At 41.2% G+C, this 18,346-nt stretch overlaps 2 protein-coding genes across 2 annotated transcripts in view; one reads left to right on the top strand and one right to left on the bottom strand.

Annotated features, from left to right (window-relative positions):
• pigt (phosphatidylinositol glycan anchor biosynthesis, class T) overlaps window positions 1–13,513 on the top strand; it is a 35,041-nt gene extending 21,528 nt beyond the window's left edge. Inside the window, exons 10-12 of the mRNA XM_029724449.1 lie at window positions 8,374–8,539; window positions 8,859–8,942; window positions 10,426–13,513. Of these exons, the coding sequence (XP_029580309.1) occupies window positions 8,374–8,539; window positions 8,859–8,942; window positions 10,426–10,675 (500 nt within the window). The 3' untranslated portion in view covers window positions 10,676–13,513. The remainder of the gene's footprint in view (window positions 1–8,373; window positions 8,540–8,858; window positions 8,943–10,425) is intronic.
• Window positions 13,514–14,040: 527 nt separating this feature from the next.
• LOC115168927 (whey acidic protein) lies at window positions 14,041–16,477 on the bottom strand. Its single transcript, XM_029724450.1, has 4 exons — window positions 16,243–16,477; window positions 15,727–15,873; window positions 15,304–15,441; window positions 14,041–15,010 (listed from the first exon to the last, which is right to left on the bottom strand). Exons 1-4 carry the CDS (start codon window positions 16,343–16,345, stop codon window positions 14,874–14,876), a joined length of 525 nt encoding a protein of 174 aa, XP_029580310.1. The 5' UTR covers window positions 16,346–16,477; the 3' UTR covers window positions 14,041–14,873.
• Between the last annotated feature and the right edge of the window lie 1,869 nt (window positions 16,478–18,346).

The raw sequence follows: 18,346 nt of genomic DNA, 5'->3' as shown, positions 1-18,346 counted from the left end.
TTTTTGTCGATAGGCCTATAGCTTTTTCCTCCCATTTTGTCACCATGCAGTCGGATTCGGCCCTCATGTCTGGGGTGGAAAATTGTCTTCTGAAAGTAACATGCTTAGATTCATAATGACATTTCAGATTGAATTCTTTGCAAACAGCGATAGTTTAGTTCCAAACAAGACACTCTAGTTTTGCTTTGGAGAAACACTGTTCAATTTAATATATTTTAATAAAGTAGGTAGGCCTATTAACATAGTTATTGGTGATTCTACCACTGTAATCAGATTTTCATTGAATTAGCCCGTTAACCACATGTTAATTGTTTAGTTTAACCTACTGTGAAGGGCTTTGAATTGGGCAGCTAGTAGGCTATTTGCTAATAGGCTAATTATGTTCAGCCCACAGACTAGTTACAAGCTCAGGAACAAATTGGCTGGAGGCCAAACCTAGCTGTATATTGTAAGTTCAGTCATCATCATGCAGATCATTCAAATGTGTGGATATAGGCCTAGTACTAAACTTGAAGAACTTGTGATTTGTCTCTGTGAAATTGTAGTTGCTCACCAGTTCTATTTTTATTGCTATATAGCACTGGTCCTCTTACATTTTAATTCCAGGTTGCATATCACAATATTTAAGAGCATATCGGATGGTCTGCTCTTGCTCGTAAGTCACACCAAGCATAGGGTCACTATACATTTTTTTTGTTGTTGCAGTGAACAAACTATGACATAGCTCCCTAATATTGTCTAATGTATATAATTAATATATTACATGAATGGTGGCCATAGCCCTTCCAAAAATACATTTAAATCATGTTTTAATGCAATTTTTTTACCCTGCTCTGTGTATTCAATGTATTCCATTTAAAATGTGGCTCCCAGTGTGTATAGTTCCAGGGCTATTATGACGCATCTGACAGTTCCTTCTCTATATGTTCCTAGGGCAAGTGCAGGGGGGTTGCCTAGCAACACATGCCTCGGTGGGAGACAAGGTCTGCATATTCCCATGATTTGTGAATCTATCCGGACAGTACAGATAAATTGGCTTTAAAAAAGTAACATTTCATCTAATAGTGAGAAGTAACTAACAAAATAACTACATTATGGTATTCACTAATCATAAACTATTTACATAATAGAAATGTGGGTACAATTTTGTACACAATTCTTACTTACCTAATGTTTTATATTGATAATTTTATGGGAGAAGGTTTTGTTTAAGCTATTGGGTTTCTCACCTCTGCTACACTTATGTATTATGTTACTGTCACTATTAGGGCTGTGACGGTTTTTGTATAACCATGTAATCAATGATAATGGATGATTGTTGTTTTAAAATCAACTTCATATTCAAGTCGGCAAACTTTACTCAAAAGCAGCAAAATAAAAGGAAGCCTGTTTTACGTCTAAATGCTGATATAAGGAGAGATGGGATGAGGAAAAACCCAGCCATAAAAAAAGATGACAGGTGCGGTTGAGTCTGTTTCCACGTTAACATGGACTCTTTACAACATGTTTAAACTTGGCTGCTCCTTGGTTCAGCAAGGTGTTGAAGCAAACACATCTTCAGTTGCCTAGGCTATGCATAGGAGAGAATACAAAAAAAAATATATATATATATACACACACACACACACACACACGGCCAAAAGCCTCAGTTTGTATGATGGCAATTTGCATATACTCCAGAATGTTATGAATAGTTATCAGATGAATTGCAAAGTCCCTCTTTGCCATGCAAATGAACTGAATCCCCAAAAAAACATTTCCACTGCATTTCAGCCCTGCCACAAAAGGACCAGCTGACATCATGTCAGTGATTCTCTCATTAACACAGGTGTGAGTGTTGACGAGGACAAGGCTGGAGATCACTCTGTCATGCTGATTGAGTTCGAATAACAGACTGGAAGCTTCAAAAGGAAGGTGGTGCTTGGAATCATTGTTCTTCCTCTGTCAAATAGGGTTACTTGCAAGGAAACACGTGCCGTCATCATTGCTTTGCACAAAAAGGGCTTCACAGGCAAGGATATTGCTGCCAGTAAGATTGCACCTAAATCAAACATTTATCGGATCATCAAGAACTTCAAGGATAGTGGTTCACTTGTTGTGAAGAAGGCTTCAGGGTGCCCAAGAAAGTCCAGCAAGCGCCAGGACCATCTAAAGTTGATTCAGCTACGGGATCGGGGCACCACCAGTACAGAGCTTGCTCAGGAATGGCAGCAGGCAGGTGTGAGTGCATCTGCACACACATTGAGGCGAAGACTTTTGGAGGATGGCCTGGTGTCAAGAAAGGCTGCAAAGAAGCCACTTCTCTCCAGGAAAAACATCAGGGACAGACTGATATTCTGCAAAAGGTACAGGGATTGGACTGCTGAGGACTGGGGTAAAGTAATTTTCTCTGAATCGCCTTTCCGATTGTTTGGGGCATCTGGAAAAAAGCTTTTCCGGAGAAGACGAGGTGAGCGCTACCATCAGTCCTGTGTCATGCCAACAGTAAAGCATCCTGAGACCATTCATGTGTGGGGTTGCTTCTCAGCCAAGGGAGTGGGCTCACTCACAATTTTGCCTAAGAACACAGCCATGAATAAAGAATGGTACCAACACATCCTCCGAGAGCAACTTCTCCCAACCATCCAGGAACAGTTTGGTGACGAACAATGCCTTTTCCAGCATGATGGAGCACCTTGCCATAAGGCAAAAGTGATAACTAAGTGGCTCGGGGAACAAAACATCGATATTTTGGGTCCATGGCCAGGAAATTCCCCAGACCTTAATCCCATTGAGAACTTGTGGTCAATCCTCAAGAGGTGGGTGGACAAACAAAAACCCACAAATTCTGACATACTCCAAGCATTGATTATGCAAGACTGGGCTGTCATCAGTCAGGATGTGGCCCAGAAGTTAATTGACAGCATGCCAGGGCGGATTACAGAGGTCTTGAAAAAGAAGGGTCAACACTGCAAATATTGACTCTGCATCAACTTCATGTAATTGTCAATAAAAGCGTTTGACACTTATGAAATGCTTGTAATTATACTTCAGTATTCCATAGTAACATCTGACAAAAATATCTAAAGACACTGAGGCAGCAGACTTTGAAAATGTATATTTGTGTCATTCTCAACTTTTGGCCACAACTGTACACACACATACAGTGGCAAGAAAGAGTATGTGAACCCTTTGGAATTTCCTGGACTTCGGCATAAATTGGTCATAAAATTTGATCTGATCTTCATCTAAGTCACAACAATAGACAAACAGTCTGCTTAAACTAATAACACACAAACAATTATGTTTTCATGTCTTTATTGAACACACCGTGTAAACATTCACAAAGCAGGGTGGGAAAAGTATGTGAACCCTTGGATTTAATAACTGGTTGACCCTCTTTTGGCAGCAATAACCTTAAGCAAACGTTATCTGTAGCTCCTGACCTGCACAACGGTCAGGAGGAATTTTGGACCATTTCTCTTTACAAAACTGTTTCAGTTCAGCAATACTCTCAGGATGTCTGGTGTGAACTGCTCTCGATGTCATGCCACAGCATCTCGATCGGGGTTGAGGTCAGGACTCTGACTGGGCCACTCCAGAAGGCGGATTTTCTTCTGTTGAAGCCATCCTGTTGTTGATTTACTTCTATGTTTTGGGTTGTTGTCCTGTTGCATCACCCAATTTCTGTTGAGCTTCAGTTGGCGGACATATAACCTTATATTCTCCTGCGAAATGTCTTGATGAACTTGGGAATTCATTTTTCTGTCGATGATAGCAAGCTGTCCAGGCCCTGAGGCAGCAAATCAGCGCCAAACCAAGATCAAATCAAATTTATTTGTCACATACACATGGTTAGCAGGTGTTAATGCAAGTGTAGCGAAATGCTTGTGCTTCTAGTTCCGACCATGCAGTAATATCTAACAAGTAATATAACCTAACAATTTCACAACAACTACCTTATACACACACAAGTGTAAAGAAATGAATACGAATATGCACATAAAAATATATAAGTGAGTGATGGCCGGACGGCATAGGCAAGATGGTGTAGAGTACAGTATATACATATGAGATGAGCAATGCAGGGTATGAAAACATTATATGAAGTGACATTGTTTAAAGTGGCTAGTGATGCATTACATCAAGATGGCAAGATGCAGTAGATGGTATAGCCTACAGTATATACATATGAGATGAGCAATGTAGGGTATGAGAACATTATATAAAGTGGCATTGTTTAAAGTGGCTAGTGATACATTTAATTACATCAGATGGCAAGATGCAGTAGATGATATAGCGTACAGTATATACATAAGAGATGAGTAATGTAGGGTAAGTAAACATTATATAATATAAAGTGGCTAGTGATAAATTGATTACATCAATTTTTCCATTATTAAAGTGGGTGGAGTTGAGTCAGTATGTTGGCAGCAGCCACTCAATGTTAGTGATGGCTGTTTAACAGTCTGATGGCCTTGAGATAGAAGCTGTTTTTGTCTCTCGGTCCCCGCTTTGATGCACCTGTACTGACCTTGCCTTCTGGATGATAGCGGGATGAACAGGCAGTGGCTCGGGTGGTTGTTGTCCTTGATGATCTTTTTTGCCTTCCTGTGACATCGGGTGGTGTAGGTGTCCTGGAGGGCAGGTAGTTTGCACCCGGTGATGCGTTGTGCAGACCTCACTACCCTCTGGAGAGCCTTCCGGTTATGGGCAAAGTAGCTGCCGTACCAGGCGGTGATACAGCCCGACAGGATGCTCTCGATTGTGCATCTGTAAAAGTTTGAGTGTTTTTGGTGACAAGCCGAATTTCTTCAGCCTCCTGAGGTTGAAGAGGCGCTGCTGTGCCTTCTTCACCACGCTGTCTGTGTGGGTGGACCATTTCAGTTTGTCCGTGATGTGTACGCCGAGGAACTTAACTTTCCACCCTCTCCACTACTGTCCCGTCAATGTAGATAGGGGGCTGCTCCCTCTGCTGTTTCCTGAAGTCCACGATCATCTCCTTTGTTTTGTTGACATTGAGTGTGAGGTTATTTTCCTGACACCACACTCCGAGGGCCCTCACCTCCTCCCTGTAGGCCGTCTTGTCGTTGTTGGTAATCAAGCCTACCACTGTAGTGTCGTCTGCAAACTTGATGATTGAGTTGGAGGCGTGCATGGCCACGCAGTCATGGGTGAACAGGGAGTACAGGAGAGGGCTGAGAACGCACCCTTGTGGGGACCCAGTGTTGAGGATCAGCGGGGTGGAGATGTTACCTACCCTCACCACCTGGGGGCGGCCCGTCAGGAAGTCCAGTTGCACAGGGCGGGGTCGAGACCCAGGGTCTCGAGCTTAATGACGAGTTTGGAGGGTACTATGGTGTTAAACGCTGAGCTGTAATCGATGAACAGCATTCTTACATAGGTATTCCACTTGTCCAGATGGGTTAGGGCAGTGTGATGGTGATTGCGTCGTCTGTGGACCTATTGTGGCGGTAAGCAAATTGGTGTGGGTCTAGGGTGTCAGGTAGGGTGGAGGTGATATGGTCCTTATCTTATCTCTCAAAGCACTTCATGATGACAGAAGTGAGTGCTACAGGGCGGTAGTCATTTAGCTCAGTTACCTTAGCTTTCTTGGGAACAGGAACAATGGTGGCCCTCTTGAAGCATATTGGGACAGCAGACTGGAATAAGGATTGATTGAACATGTCTGTAAACACACCAGCCAGCTGGTCTGCGCATGCTCTGAGGACGCGGCCGGGGATGCCGTCTGGGCCTGCAGCCTTGCGAGGGTTAACACGTTTAAATATTTTACTCACGTTGGCTACAGTGAAGGAGAGCCTACAGGTTTTGGTAGCGGGCCGTGTCAGTGGCACTGAATTGTGCTCAAAGTGAGCAAAAAAGTTGTTCAGTCTATCTGGGAGCAAGGCATCGTGATCCGCGACGGGGCTGGTTTTTCTTTTGTAGTCCGTGATTAACTGTAGACCCTGCCACATACCTCTCGTGTCTGAGCCGACTCCACTTTGTCTCTGTACTGAGGCTTAGCTTGTTTGATTGCTTTGCGGAGGGAATAGCTACACTTTATTCGGTCATGTTTCCGGTCACCTTGCTCTGATTTAAAAGCAGTGGTTCGTGCGTTCAGTTTTGCGCGAATGCTGCCATCAATCCACGGTTTCTGGTTGGGGAATGTTTTAATAGACGCTGTGGGTACGACATCACCGATGCACTTGTTAATGAGCTCGCACACCGAATCAGCGTATTCCTCAGTGTTGTTGTTCGCCGCAATGTGGAACATATCCCAGTCCACGTGATCGAAGCAATGTTGAAGCGTGGAATCCGATTGTTCGGTCTAGCGTTGAACAGACCTGAGGGCGGGAGCTTCCTGTTTTAGTTTCTGTCTATAGGCTGGGAGCAACAAAATGGAATCGTGGTCAGCTTTTCCGAAGGGAGGGTGGGGGAGGGCCTTATATGCGTTGCAGAAGTTAGAATAACAGTGGTCTAGGGTTTTGCTATCCCTAGTAGCACAATCGATATGCTGATAGAATTTGGGGAGCGTTGTTAAAATCCCCGGCTACAATTAACGCAGCCTCAGGATATGTGGTTTCCAGTTTACATAGAGTCCAATGAAGTTCTTTCAGGGCCGTCGATGTGTCTGCTTGGGGGGCGATATACATGACTGTGATTATGATTGAAGAGAATTCCTTGGTAGATAATGCGGTCGGCATTTGATAGTGAGGAATTCTAAGTCAGGAGAACAAAAGGACTTGAGTTCCTGTATATTGTTATGATCACACCACGTCTCGATAATCATAAGGCATACACCCCCGCCCTTCTTCTTACCAGAGAGATGCTTGTTTCTGTCGGCGCGATGCGTGAAGAAACCAGGTGGCTGTACCGACTCAGACAGCGTGTCTCGAGTGAGCCATGTTTCCGTGAAACAAAGAACGTTACAGTCTCGGATGTCTCTCTGGAATGCAACCCTTGCTCGGATTTCGTCTACCTTGTTGTCAAGAGACTGGACATTGGCGAGTAGTATGCTCGGGAGTGGTGCGCGATGTGCCCTTCTATGGAGCCTGACCAGAAGACCGCTCCGTCTGCCCCTTCTTCTACGGCGTCGTTGTTTTGGGTCGCCGGCTGGGATCCGATCCATTGTCCTGGGTGGTAGGCCAAACAGAGGATCCGCTTCGGGAAAGTCGTATTTCTGGTCGTAATGTTGGTGAGTTGACATTGCTCTTATATCCAATAGTTCCTCCCGACTGTATGTAATTCAACCTAAGATTACCTGGGGTAACAATGTAAGAATTAACAAATGCTCCCTTTACCATACTTTACAGTTGGGATGAGGTTTTGATGTTGGTGTGTTGTGCCTTTTTTTTCTCCACTCATTGTGTTGTGTGTTCCTTCCAAACAACTCAACTGTAGTTTAATCTGTCCACAGAATATTTTGCCAGTAGCACTGTGGAACATCCAGATGCTCTTTTGCGAACTTCAGATGTACAGCAATGTTTTTTTGGACAGCAGTGGCTTCTTCCATGGTGTCCTCTCATGAACACATTCTTGTTTAGTGTTTTACGTATCGTAGACTCGCCAACAGAGATGTTAGCATGTTTCAGAGATTTCTGTAAGTCTTTTGCTGACACTCTAGGATTCTTCAGGACGGCAACTCCTAGGGAGAGTAGCAACAGTGCTGAACTTTCTCCCACCATGGACTAATGAACATCAAAGGCTTTTAGAGATACTTTTGTAACTCTTTCCAGCTTTATGCAAGTCAACAGTTCTTAATCTTGGGTTTTCTGAGATCTCTTGTTCGGGGCATGGTTCACATCAGGCAATGCTTCACATCAGGCAATGCTTCTTGTGAATAGCAAACTCAAATTTTGTCAGTTTTTTTATAGGGCAGGGCAGCTCTAACCAACATCTCCAATCTCGTCTCAATGATTGTACTCCAGGTTAGCTGACTCCTGACTCCAGTTAGCTTTTGGAGAAGTCATTAGCCTAGTGTTTCATATACTTTTTCCAACTATATAATGATTGCTATTTGACCGATTTTTATAATGGTGACTTCGGTCATTTGGCTGACAAATAACCTCCATCCAAAATGCCATGACCTTCACATTTGGGGCGGCAGGTAGCCTAGTGGTTAGCGCGTTGGGCCAATAACCGAAGGGTTGCTGGATCGAATCCCCAAGCTGACAAGGTAAACATCTCATTCTGCTCCTGAACAAGGCATTTAAGTTAACCCACTGTTCCCGGGTAGGCCGTCATTGTAAATAAGAATTTGTTCTTAAATGACTTGCCTAGTTAAATAAAGGTAAAAAAACATATAAAAACAGCCCTAGTCATCATTTTACTTGTCTTTCATTGTTGTGCGAGTAAATAAATACAATTTCTCTTACTCCCCTCTTCTCTACCTAGGCTACATTCACTACCAGCCGTCCAAGGACCGCCTTCGGCCCCACCTGCTCGAGATGCTGGTCCAGCTGCCCCCTAACTCTGTGACCGAGGTGACCGTGCAGTTTGAGAGGGCACTCCTCAAGTGGACCGAGTACACCCCCGACCCCAACCACGGCTTCTACGTCGGGTACCACTTGACTTTGACTTTATTGATTCATGTTCACTTTTTACAGAAACTGAAAAAGGGCAATGCTATGGGTGAAGTTCTGTACTCTATCCGTCTCTGTCTAATGAAATGCAAACTGTGATGGAAATGTTACGTATAAATACATTTTTAATGTGTGCCTAGTGCTGTCAGATTTTATAAGTGCCCTTTGCTCTTGTCTTGCTTCAATTCTGAATGAAGATGGGGCCATTGCTGAAATTGAGATACTACTTGCTTGTAGTCTCTTGATGTTAAGGTTTGCAGTAGAAGACATTTGATTCAATGTTGTCCCTCACTTCAGGTCTTCTGTTATCAGCGCTCTCGTGCCCAGTGTCGTTGCCATGGATACCAACAGCACTCGGGAATGTCCACTTTTCAGCAGCTTGTGAGTAATGAGGCTGTTTTTTTAAGTAGTGGTTGAGCACTTACATAGTTGTCTTAAGTGTGAGTTTATCACCTGAGGTAATGCAATTTGAATGCATCTCAAAGAAATTACACCAAATAAAATCCTCTTTTAAAAGTACTGTACTATTCCTCAATTCCATTGATTTTTAAATGGAATTGACCCCCAACTCTCATACAGTGGTTCCTCCTTTAAAAGTTGCAAGCTTACACCACGGGACTTAGAAGTACCCACCTTCATTGCGTCACACCTTCATTGCTCCAGACCACCACAAGGGGGGTTAAAGCACTCATGTGTTTGGGTCCCAAGGTTTTTATATGACCAATCATATCGTTATGTTTGGAGGAAAAAGGGGAGAGGCTTGCAAACCGAAGAACACCATCCCAACCATGAAGCATGGGGGTGGCAGCATCATGTTGTGGGGGTGCTTTGCTGCAGGAGGGACTGGTGCACTTCACAAAATAGATGGCATCATGAGGTAGGAAAATTATGTGGATATATATTGAAGCAACATCTCAAGACATCAGTCAGGAAGTTAAAGCTTGGTCGCTAATGGGTCTTCCAAATGGACAATGACCCCAAGCATACTTCCAAAGTTGTGGCAAAATATTTATAAGGACAGCATACTCCTTCCTCCCCAACATGGATTTGAACCCCGGTCTCCCACGTGCCCTGCATTCTGTAGTACAGACATGGCCTGCTCTCCCTTAAGTAAAGAATTAGGCACTTTCCAATGTTTACTACAATATGTATTGTAGACTGCTCAGTAGCCTAATAAAACACATTTCGTTAATAAAATAATGATTAAAAAAATATTCTTTCAAAATGCAGATGTTGATTTAGTTATGGATCGATAACGTATTACTATGGCAATAAATATCACTGATTTACAGAAATATTGGAACAGTTGTCTAATGAAGGCAAACAATTTAGAATCCTCCAATCCTATAGCCTACTCCCGACCGTCATGTTGTACATCGCCGTATTTTCCATTCCATCCTAATGGAAACCCTGAGGGTTTCGTTTTTCTCTGAATAGAAACACCATCATTTTAATCAAATAAATTAAGCCAAATTTCTTAATCAATTCCATATACTATGTTATTACAAAAAAAAGGTTTTAAATTCTCTGGTAATGCCAATACGGAATGCTATCAAATGCTTCTCAAAGATGCCATCTGGTGATGAAACTAGCAATAACTTGCAGTAACAGAAAAAATGGCTGAGAATTAAATGACGTGCCACAGAATGCTGCGGTAGCACACAAGGTGTACTGCAGTAAGACGCAACTTTTAAAGGAGGAACCACTGTAGGTTATTGTAATAAGACATTTCATTTGCATAGTACTTTTCTTCACAGAGGAATCTCACTAGCTCTACATTTGTAAAAATAAAGGCGTTCAATTTTAAATATTAAAAACACATTTTTTTACATAAAAAAATACCTTATCTTGTCTGTCTTCCCAGTTTCCCCTGTAAAGAGGAGTCCAGTTACTTCATGCGGGTCTACACGGAGCCCTTGCTGGTGAACCTGCCCACCCCTGACTTCAGCATGCCCTACAACGTCATCTGCCTCACTTGCACCGTGGTGGCCGTGGGTTACGGTTCCCTCTACAATCTTCTGACCCGCACCTTCCAGGTGGAGGAGCCCAGTCCGGGCCTGGCCAAACGGCTAGCCAACATCATCCGCAGGCTACGGGGTGTGCCACTGCTGTGATGAGCCAGAATGCTAACTTAAACAACAACAACAACAGCAGAGGTCAGTGGCTACATCACTTGGGAACTGTGAATGTAAGTTTCAGGAAGATAACGCTTTAAGTTCTGGAAGCTTCGACAAAGAAAATAAATTACTCTTAAGTTTGTTTCGTGAAGGATAAAGGAGTTGATGAACAATGACGTCTCTAATGAAGTGTCATGGATTCGATGGACGTTAAAGGCTTTTTCTTGCCCATGAGAAGCAAAAAGGGTGGCCTTTCTTCAGTGCACTACTACTGCTGTTGGTCTAGTTAAACAGAGAATAAAGTATTTTTCACGTTTAAGGCAGGAACCAAAGTGTTTGCTCCAGGGTTTCAGTGGGGACAGTTGGTTGCAACTCATATTGGTTCCTGGAAAAAGTAATTGTCTGTTATAGATCACTAGGAAGCCATTCCTCTGAGATCTGGGGCCATACATATCAAGCGTCTCAGAGTATGAGTGCTGATCTAGAAGACCACTGGTCCTGAGACGTTTGGTACATTTCGGCTCCAGATTCATCTCTTAAATCTTTACTGAGAGAAATAAGATTTGTATTTTTAGTTGATGTTGAAATGTTAAATGCACTGACTTACATTACTTTCATAAACAGTTGTCTTTTTGTTTTGATACGTGGGATTTCATATCACATTTGTTCATTAATCATAGAACCAGTCAAAACGTTTGCACTTGTAGAAAACCCAAAAATCTCTACTGGAAACGACTGTTGATTTTAACTTGCATTTGTCCAAATTTCTGTTTGAAGTTGTAGTGTTCTCTAATTGGCATTACCTTTTGGTAAGCTTTTGTAGCACAAATACCCAACAGACAACTTTAAAAAATGAGTTTGCCATGCATTTATATTAGGAACTTGACTAAGGCTAAGCATTTACTTTTTAACACTGCTCGTTCTTTGTATATTAAACTGCTCTTGATACATTAATTTTACTGAACAACATTCCAATGTGTGAAGATATATTGGGTAACCTTGGGTATATAAAAAAAAAAATACATCTATAAAACTGGTCAACTGACCAAACATTTGTCATTTTGTTTTAATCCAATGGCTTTAAGGCAAGGCACCACACCCTAATAAAGTACATTTTTTCCCCCTTGAATGTAGACAAAAACATAATACTTTTTGTTTTACAACTTTCCTGAAATATTCTATTACAATATGCAAATGAGGCTCTCATTAAATATGTGCACATTTGCATATACCGCAAATCTGTTTTTCTGGACACTGGATGATGTCAGCCTAAATTATTTGGTGTCATTTTGTTAAGACACTCCAGGACCGGACGTATATAGAGACAATTGTGGATAAATATTGTTTTAATCTTTCTATCTGTGAAATACTAAATTCACATATGTAAAGTGCGTTTTTTTTTGTTTTTTTTAAGAAAATGTGATCTAGAATAAAACATTTACAACATATCAGCAATTCCCTCTACACACGTCTGGAGAATATATCTAAGAATAACCACACAAAATTTGGTGAATGCAGAAGCTTCTGAAGCTGAGAAAAAACATGTTTTCATGTGAGAAGGTCTGACTTTTGGGAAATGGCAGTTAAAGAGCAGTACAAGGAATTAATCTTACCAAATGCAAAACACCTATTTAGACCCAATCGCAATCTCTTCAAAGTTAGTTACTACATATAGTCCAATTTTTAACATTCTCTACGAAATGGGCTTTTAATTGCCTGACGACTCAAACTGAGTTCTGTTCTTCCGCTGCTCAATCGTTCCCTACATAAAATCTGAGACTGTAATCATTGAAGTTGTTTCGGGTGACGTCAAAATGAGGGTTGTTGTACAATGCAAAGTCATTAGCGATTGAATTGTCTCTAACCAGTCACATTATCAAAGCCAATGATGCATTTTCAAACTTTACCCACGTGTGTTCTGCTCTGGCCCAACCCATCGGTTTTTGTGACCAATCAGATGGTCTAGAATAGATTTCCATGTAACGTTTTGCCGGAGCAAGGAGTTTAGGTAGCCAGGCAAGGCTTTTGAATGATGTATTACTAAATGTAGTAAGCTTCAAAATTATGGATTTATGTCCATTTGAATGACGGTAGTATGATAAACTAAATCAAATAAACATTTACATCAAGTTTTGACATTTTTATGTTTACTTTTTGAAATAACTCATATTTAGGAACAAAAAAATAAAAAATATCTAAATCGATAAGTAGATTTAATTCTGTGGTGCCTCGCCTTAAAAGAAGAAATATATGGAGGCTTGTAGAGGGGCCGTATGAATCTCAATTGTCTCAGACTAGGATCAGGTCCCTCCTGTCCATATAATATTATCCATTATGATCCAAGTCAAAACTCATTCTAGATCAGCACTCCTACTCTCGATTGATACATACAGCCCTAGATCATTGAACATCGGATTGTGCCCTTGATGAATGCTGTGAATCCCTGCTTCTCAGTCAAACATTTTTGGACTGCTAAGAGAACTCATGAGGATTCCTGAGAATAAATTATGAGGAACCACTTGGCTGCAACTAAGCATGGATCAACTGTATCAATATCTAGCAAAAGAGTCTTCATGACATACAGGGGCATCATCACCCCAAAAATCTGAGGGGCCACAAAGTATGTAAGGATGGCTGGGGGGTGCTCTGGAAGTTGGACAATTTTGCGTTTTTCAAATACCTGAAATAGCTTTTTCCTGCAATCTAGAGCCATAATTATTATGATTAATTCATTTTTTTTCTGCATGTTTCTTGAGCTCTCTTTATCCTCCTAAGTGGTGGTTATTTTTTGAAATAAACAAAATATGCTAAATCTTGGTAAAAGATTTAAAGAAATGTGAGTCTTCGTCATTACATTTAGTTATTGCTTGTTTTTCTAAAGTCTACCAACCTTTCCAGAAGGCATGCCAGCTAAGTTAGTTAGACAAGCTAGCTACACTAACTTGATAACCTGAAAAGGCTTCTTGGTAGCTAGTTATGAGGTTGGGAGATTGGGAACCTACAGTATCTGGGCTAGTTTAAGCCAACTTCATAAAATTGCTAGGTGGGGTTTTAGGCTGGGTTTCTGTATAGGGACTTTGTGACATCTGCTGACATAAAGGAATTATGAACACATTTGATTGATAGTATTACATAGACACATTTATTTTAAATAAACATTTAAAAAAATATATATATATATATATATTTAAACTGGACAAATCTGAAGGGGCACAGATGCCTCTGACGACATAACATGTCATAAGCATTCAAAACGACTGATGTAATTTTATGACAAGCCATACAGTATGGATCTATTCAGTAGAATGTAACATTACATTTCTACTTGAAGGTTCTGTATCATGAAGAATAGATCATTTCCCTTTTCTATCTGAGAGTAGACAATGTGTCATCACTATTCATTCTATTTCTATCTGTAATGTTCAGAACATTTCACATCACTGAATACACCCCAGGTCCAGGAGTTCACTTTCTGTATTCCATCTCAATTGCCTCAGTTATGGAAATGCGTGTATGTGGAGGGTAGGGTAGGGAGCGGCTGATTCTTTTCTCTATAAACAAACTTGGCCTCACTCCTGCCAAGTTCCAGCAGAACAGACAGACACAGAGATCCCTTTTTTTGCCAGCCAGTAATTTTCTCTCTTGCATGTGTTTGGCACTCTAGAGTGGAACAAAAAAAGCCCACCGCATTCCTAATCAGTGATGGTCATGTCCGGTTTAACAGCTCTGCTTAACTCAGTCCATTTAGGCAGGGAAGTGGGTATACCTTGGCAGGGAGCATAGACACTTTGTGCAGAGTTGAAGGTTAGGGGAGGTGTAGTAGCACACCAGAAGGTTTTCTTTAGACAAAATCACTGGTCAAATAGAAGTATATGTACTGACTCTGGTGGACAGCCAGGAAACGTGTACATACTTGAGCAATTTCCATTCTTGGAGTGTTCCATAATTTGTTATTGTAGCTCAGTGCTGCCATAAAAAGCCCATAAAAAGGCATCTCAGGCACTCAAGGCTTCCACCAACAAGGTCATAAATGCACAGGAATGTATTTAAAGGCTACACAGATCGTTTTATTGATTGGAATACAAACAAGAACAAAAAACACCCCCTCTAAAAAAAAACAAAAAAGCCAACAAGCGTTCTTGAAAGAGAAGGAGTCTTTTAGCATTATTAATCTCCCGACCCAAACCTTGCTGTCCTATGAGCATGGCTCGCTACAGGCGTGGCCGCAGGTTGTCCGGCAACACTTCTGTTCTTCTGGGCACTGGCCGTCATGGTAACAGTATTCAGCACACATAGGGGTCCCCTTGGGAAGGGCACATCGACCGGGCTTCACTATGGTAACAGAAAAGAGGTGTTCAGTTATACTGTAGCAACATTGGTCTATAGTAACAGCTTGTCAGTCTATGCTGGGCTGTTCCCATTTTAAGTCTTACTATTACAATGCTCAAGGTCATATAGACATACATGGCTCTGGGAATTCCTAAGTGTCTCAGCTCTAAAAAGAGTATATGAAATGTATCTTCCCATGTGCATGACATGTACATAACTAGCCCAGCTTTCTTGTTTCCAGAGTAATGCAGCAATAATGGATGGGGCGTATCTGTCACTTTGGGACCATCTCCTACCTGTGTAAGGTGTAATACACTCATGCCCACAACCGTTGTGGCAGCATTTTTCATCACTGGAGCAGTCACTGTCGTTGGAACAAAACTCCGCACACATCCCTGAGCCCCATAGTCTGCGAGGGCACACTCCTGGCTTTGCTTTTGGTACACAATTTGCAGAGCATACATGTCAGGGAACCCAACTTACTGCAAAAGGACATGAACATATGGATACAATTGGACTGTACCATTTTCTGAAAATCTCATATTTGTGTGGAGATGGTTAGCCTACTATAAATAGGCATTTGTGGGAAGACTGCACACTATATATACCCCAAGTATTTTTGTGTCTAAGTATAGGAATCATCCATGTTTTTCACATATCACACATGAAAATGCATGACAGCATTCTGAACACTGTTAATAAATCAGTCAGGTTCTTACTGAAGGCAGGTGGGACACACACGGCGCCACAGTCGAAGACACAGCACCTGTCATCTCCAGGACAGTCCTCGTCGCAGACACATCCCTTGTGTGACGGCACGACGTTCAGAAGCCGCGGGCAGTGACCTGCCTTCTGGAGGGTCGGCACTGTGAGAGCAGGAGGAATCGTTGGAGTGAACTGTGGAGACCTCAAATCAAGTTAATTACGGTGTAATTACGCAGTAACATAGCAACCTTGCGGCAATTCGTTACAAAACCAATTTCACCTAATATATTTTCTCTCAACAGAAGCTTTTCAGTTCACACGCAGACTCGGTGTATGCTTTCAAACAGCAAATGAAAGTCATATATTTAGTAAGTAACAACAAAATAGGTTGCAAAGGGGCTTATGCACAACTATAGCCTAGTGTGTCTCACCACATAGGTAGGTCTACAACAAAGCAGTCAAATGTAGTAGGCACTACTTCAAAAAATATGTTTCATGACAAATAATGCAAAGTAATGAGAACAACTCACCTGTAGATTTGCCTCCAGTTTCAGAAGCAGAGACTATTTTCAAATCTACAATTGCCAACAGAACAATAGCCAAAGCACAAAGCGCTGAGGAATTCATCTCCATGCTGACTTCAAGACTGGAGCCTACTTGTTGGAGCAAATACTCCAAATCGATTACATAAAAAGGGGGAGAGACCAAAAGAGAGACGAATGCACAGGGAACAATGCGCCTGTAGGGTCCCTATGCCCCTCAATTTACATTCCGAGTTCGGAGCCGAACACGAGCTAAGGTCACATGTAATAACAATTAATAGATGGAAAAAGGGTTCCCCCAAATGGATAGAAATTCATAATTGGACAGAAAGGCACTCGCCTTTCCCAAATCCATGAGCAAATATTGTTAACCTAAAACTAAGGATTTTTGTGTGGTTTCCTTAGATAAGAAATTGATTAATATTACAGTGCCTTCAGAAAGTATTCATAACCCTTGACTTATTCCACATTTTGTTGTATTACAGCTTGAATTCAAAATTGATTAAATCGATTTTTTTTCTCTAACCCATATACACACACAATACCCCATAATGACAAAGTGAAAACATGTTTTTAGAAATGTTTGCAAATGTATTAAAAATTAAATGTAGAAATACATAATTTACATAAGTATTCCCACCCCTGAGTCAATACTTTGTAGAAGCACCTTTGGCGGCGATTACGGCTGAGAGTCTTTTTGGGTTAGTCTCTAAGAGCTTTGCACACCTGGATTGTACAATATTTGCCAATTTATTATTTAAAAAATTCTTCATGCTCTGTCATTGCTAGACAGACATTCAAGTCTTGCCATAGATTTTAAAGCTTTTAAAGTCAAAACTGTAACTAGGCCCACTCGGGAACATTCAATGTCATCTTGGTCAGAAACTCGGTTATTGTCCTGCTGAAAGGTGAATTTGTCTCCCAGTGTCTGTTGGAACACAGACTGAACCAGGTTTTCCTCTAGAATTTTGCCTGTGCTTATACCTCTATTCCATTTAATTTAATCTTAAAGAACTCCCTAGTCCATGCCGATGACAAGCCTACCCATAACAGAATGCAGTCACCACCATGCTTGAAAATATGAAGTGGTACTTAGTAGCTAGGTTTCTGTCCAATTAGCAACACATTTTCATGTGAGTATTCAAAAACCAAGTTATTTTTATTTGTGAAACGGAAGCCAAGCATCGACAATCATGTCACCCAAATAAGACTCTCGATATTTATTGGAAAGGAGCATCAAAGCTCATCTGTGAAGTTCATCATAACTTATTTCATCTGTTGCCCAGTAAACTGCATGCTTTCCCGACGAGTCGTAGTGGGAGGACCACACATGTCATCGTGTGACTCCAAGTTTACTTCAATATGATGGTTATTATATCAATATTTAGGCATAAATGCGTTTCCACCGACATTTCTCGCATAATTAATTTTACAGACACAAAAAGATCCCACCTTGTCTAGCATGTTTTGTAGACATTTGGAAAGTTTACCGACACATTTTCTGTTTCTATAAGGCATGTCATTAGATTTTACTCGCATAAATAGGTTGAATGGAAACCTGGTTAGTGGTGGGTAGTGTTGGATTTGCCCCAAACATAATGCTTTGTTTTCATGACAAAAAAGTTAATTTCTTTGTCACATTTTTTTGCAGTATTACTTAAAGTGACTTGTCGCAAACAGGATGCGTGTTTGGAAATATTTTTATTTGGTGCAGGCTTCCTTTTTTTTCACACTGTCATTTAGGTTAGTATTGTGGAGTAACTACAATGTTGACCCATCCTCAGTTTTGTCATATCACAGCCATTAAACTCTGTTTTAAAATCACCATTGGCCTCATGGTAAAATCCCTGAGCAGTTTCCTTCCTTTCCGGCAACTTACAGTGGGGGGAAAAAAGTATTTGATCCCCTGCTGATTTTGTATGTTTGCCCACTTACAAAGAAATTATCAGTCTATAAATTTAATGGTAGGTTTATATGAACAGTGAGAGACAGAATAACAACAAAAAAATCCAGAAAAACGCATGTCAAAAATGTTATAAATTGATTTGCATTTTAATGAGGGAAATAAGTATTTGACCCCTCTGCAAAACAT

This window comes from Salmo trutta, chromosome 30, assembly GCF_901001165.1.
Source record: "Salmo trutta chromosome 30, fSalTru1.1, whole genome shotgun sequence".
Taxonomy (NCBI): Eukaryota; Metazoa; Chordata; class Actinopteri; order Salmoniformes; family Salmonidae; genus Salmo; species Salmo trutta.
The sequence above is the reverse complement of the archived record's forward strand: the minus strand, read 5'-3'. Positions and strand labels throughout refer to the sequence as shown.

Bases quoted from the DNA above. Each gene is read 5' to 3' on its own strand.
- LOC115168927 (XM_029724450.1), bottom strand. From the start codon at position 16,345: ATGGAGATGAATTCCTCAGCGCTTTGTGCTTTGGCTATTGTTCTGTTG. The intron at 15,442-15,726 runs GTAAGAACCTGA...GTGTACCAAAAG, and splicing joins GTGTGTCCCACCTGCCTTCA to CAAAGCCAGGAGTGTGCCCT. The intron at 15,011-15,303 runs GTAGGAGATGGT...CTGTTACCATAG, and splicing joins GTGTATTACACCTTACACAG to TGAAGCCCGGTCGATGTGCC.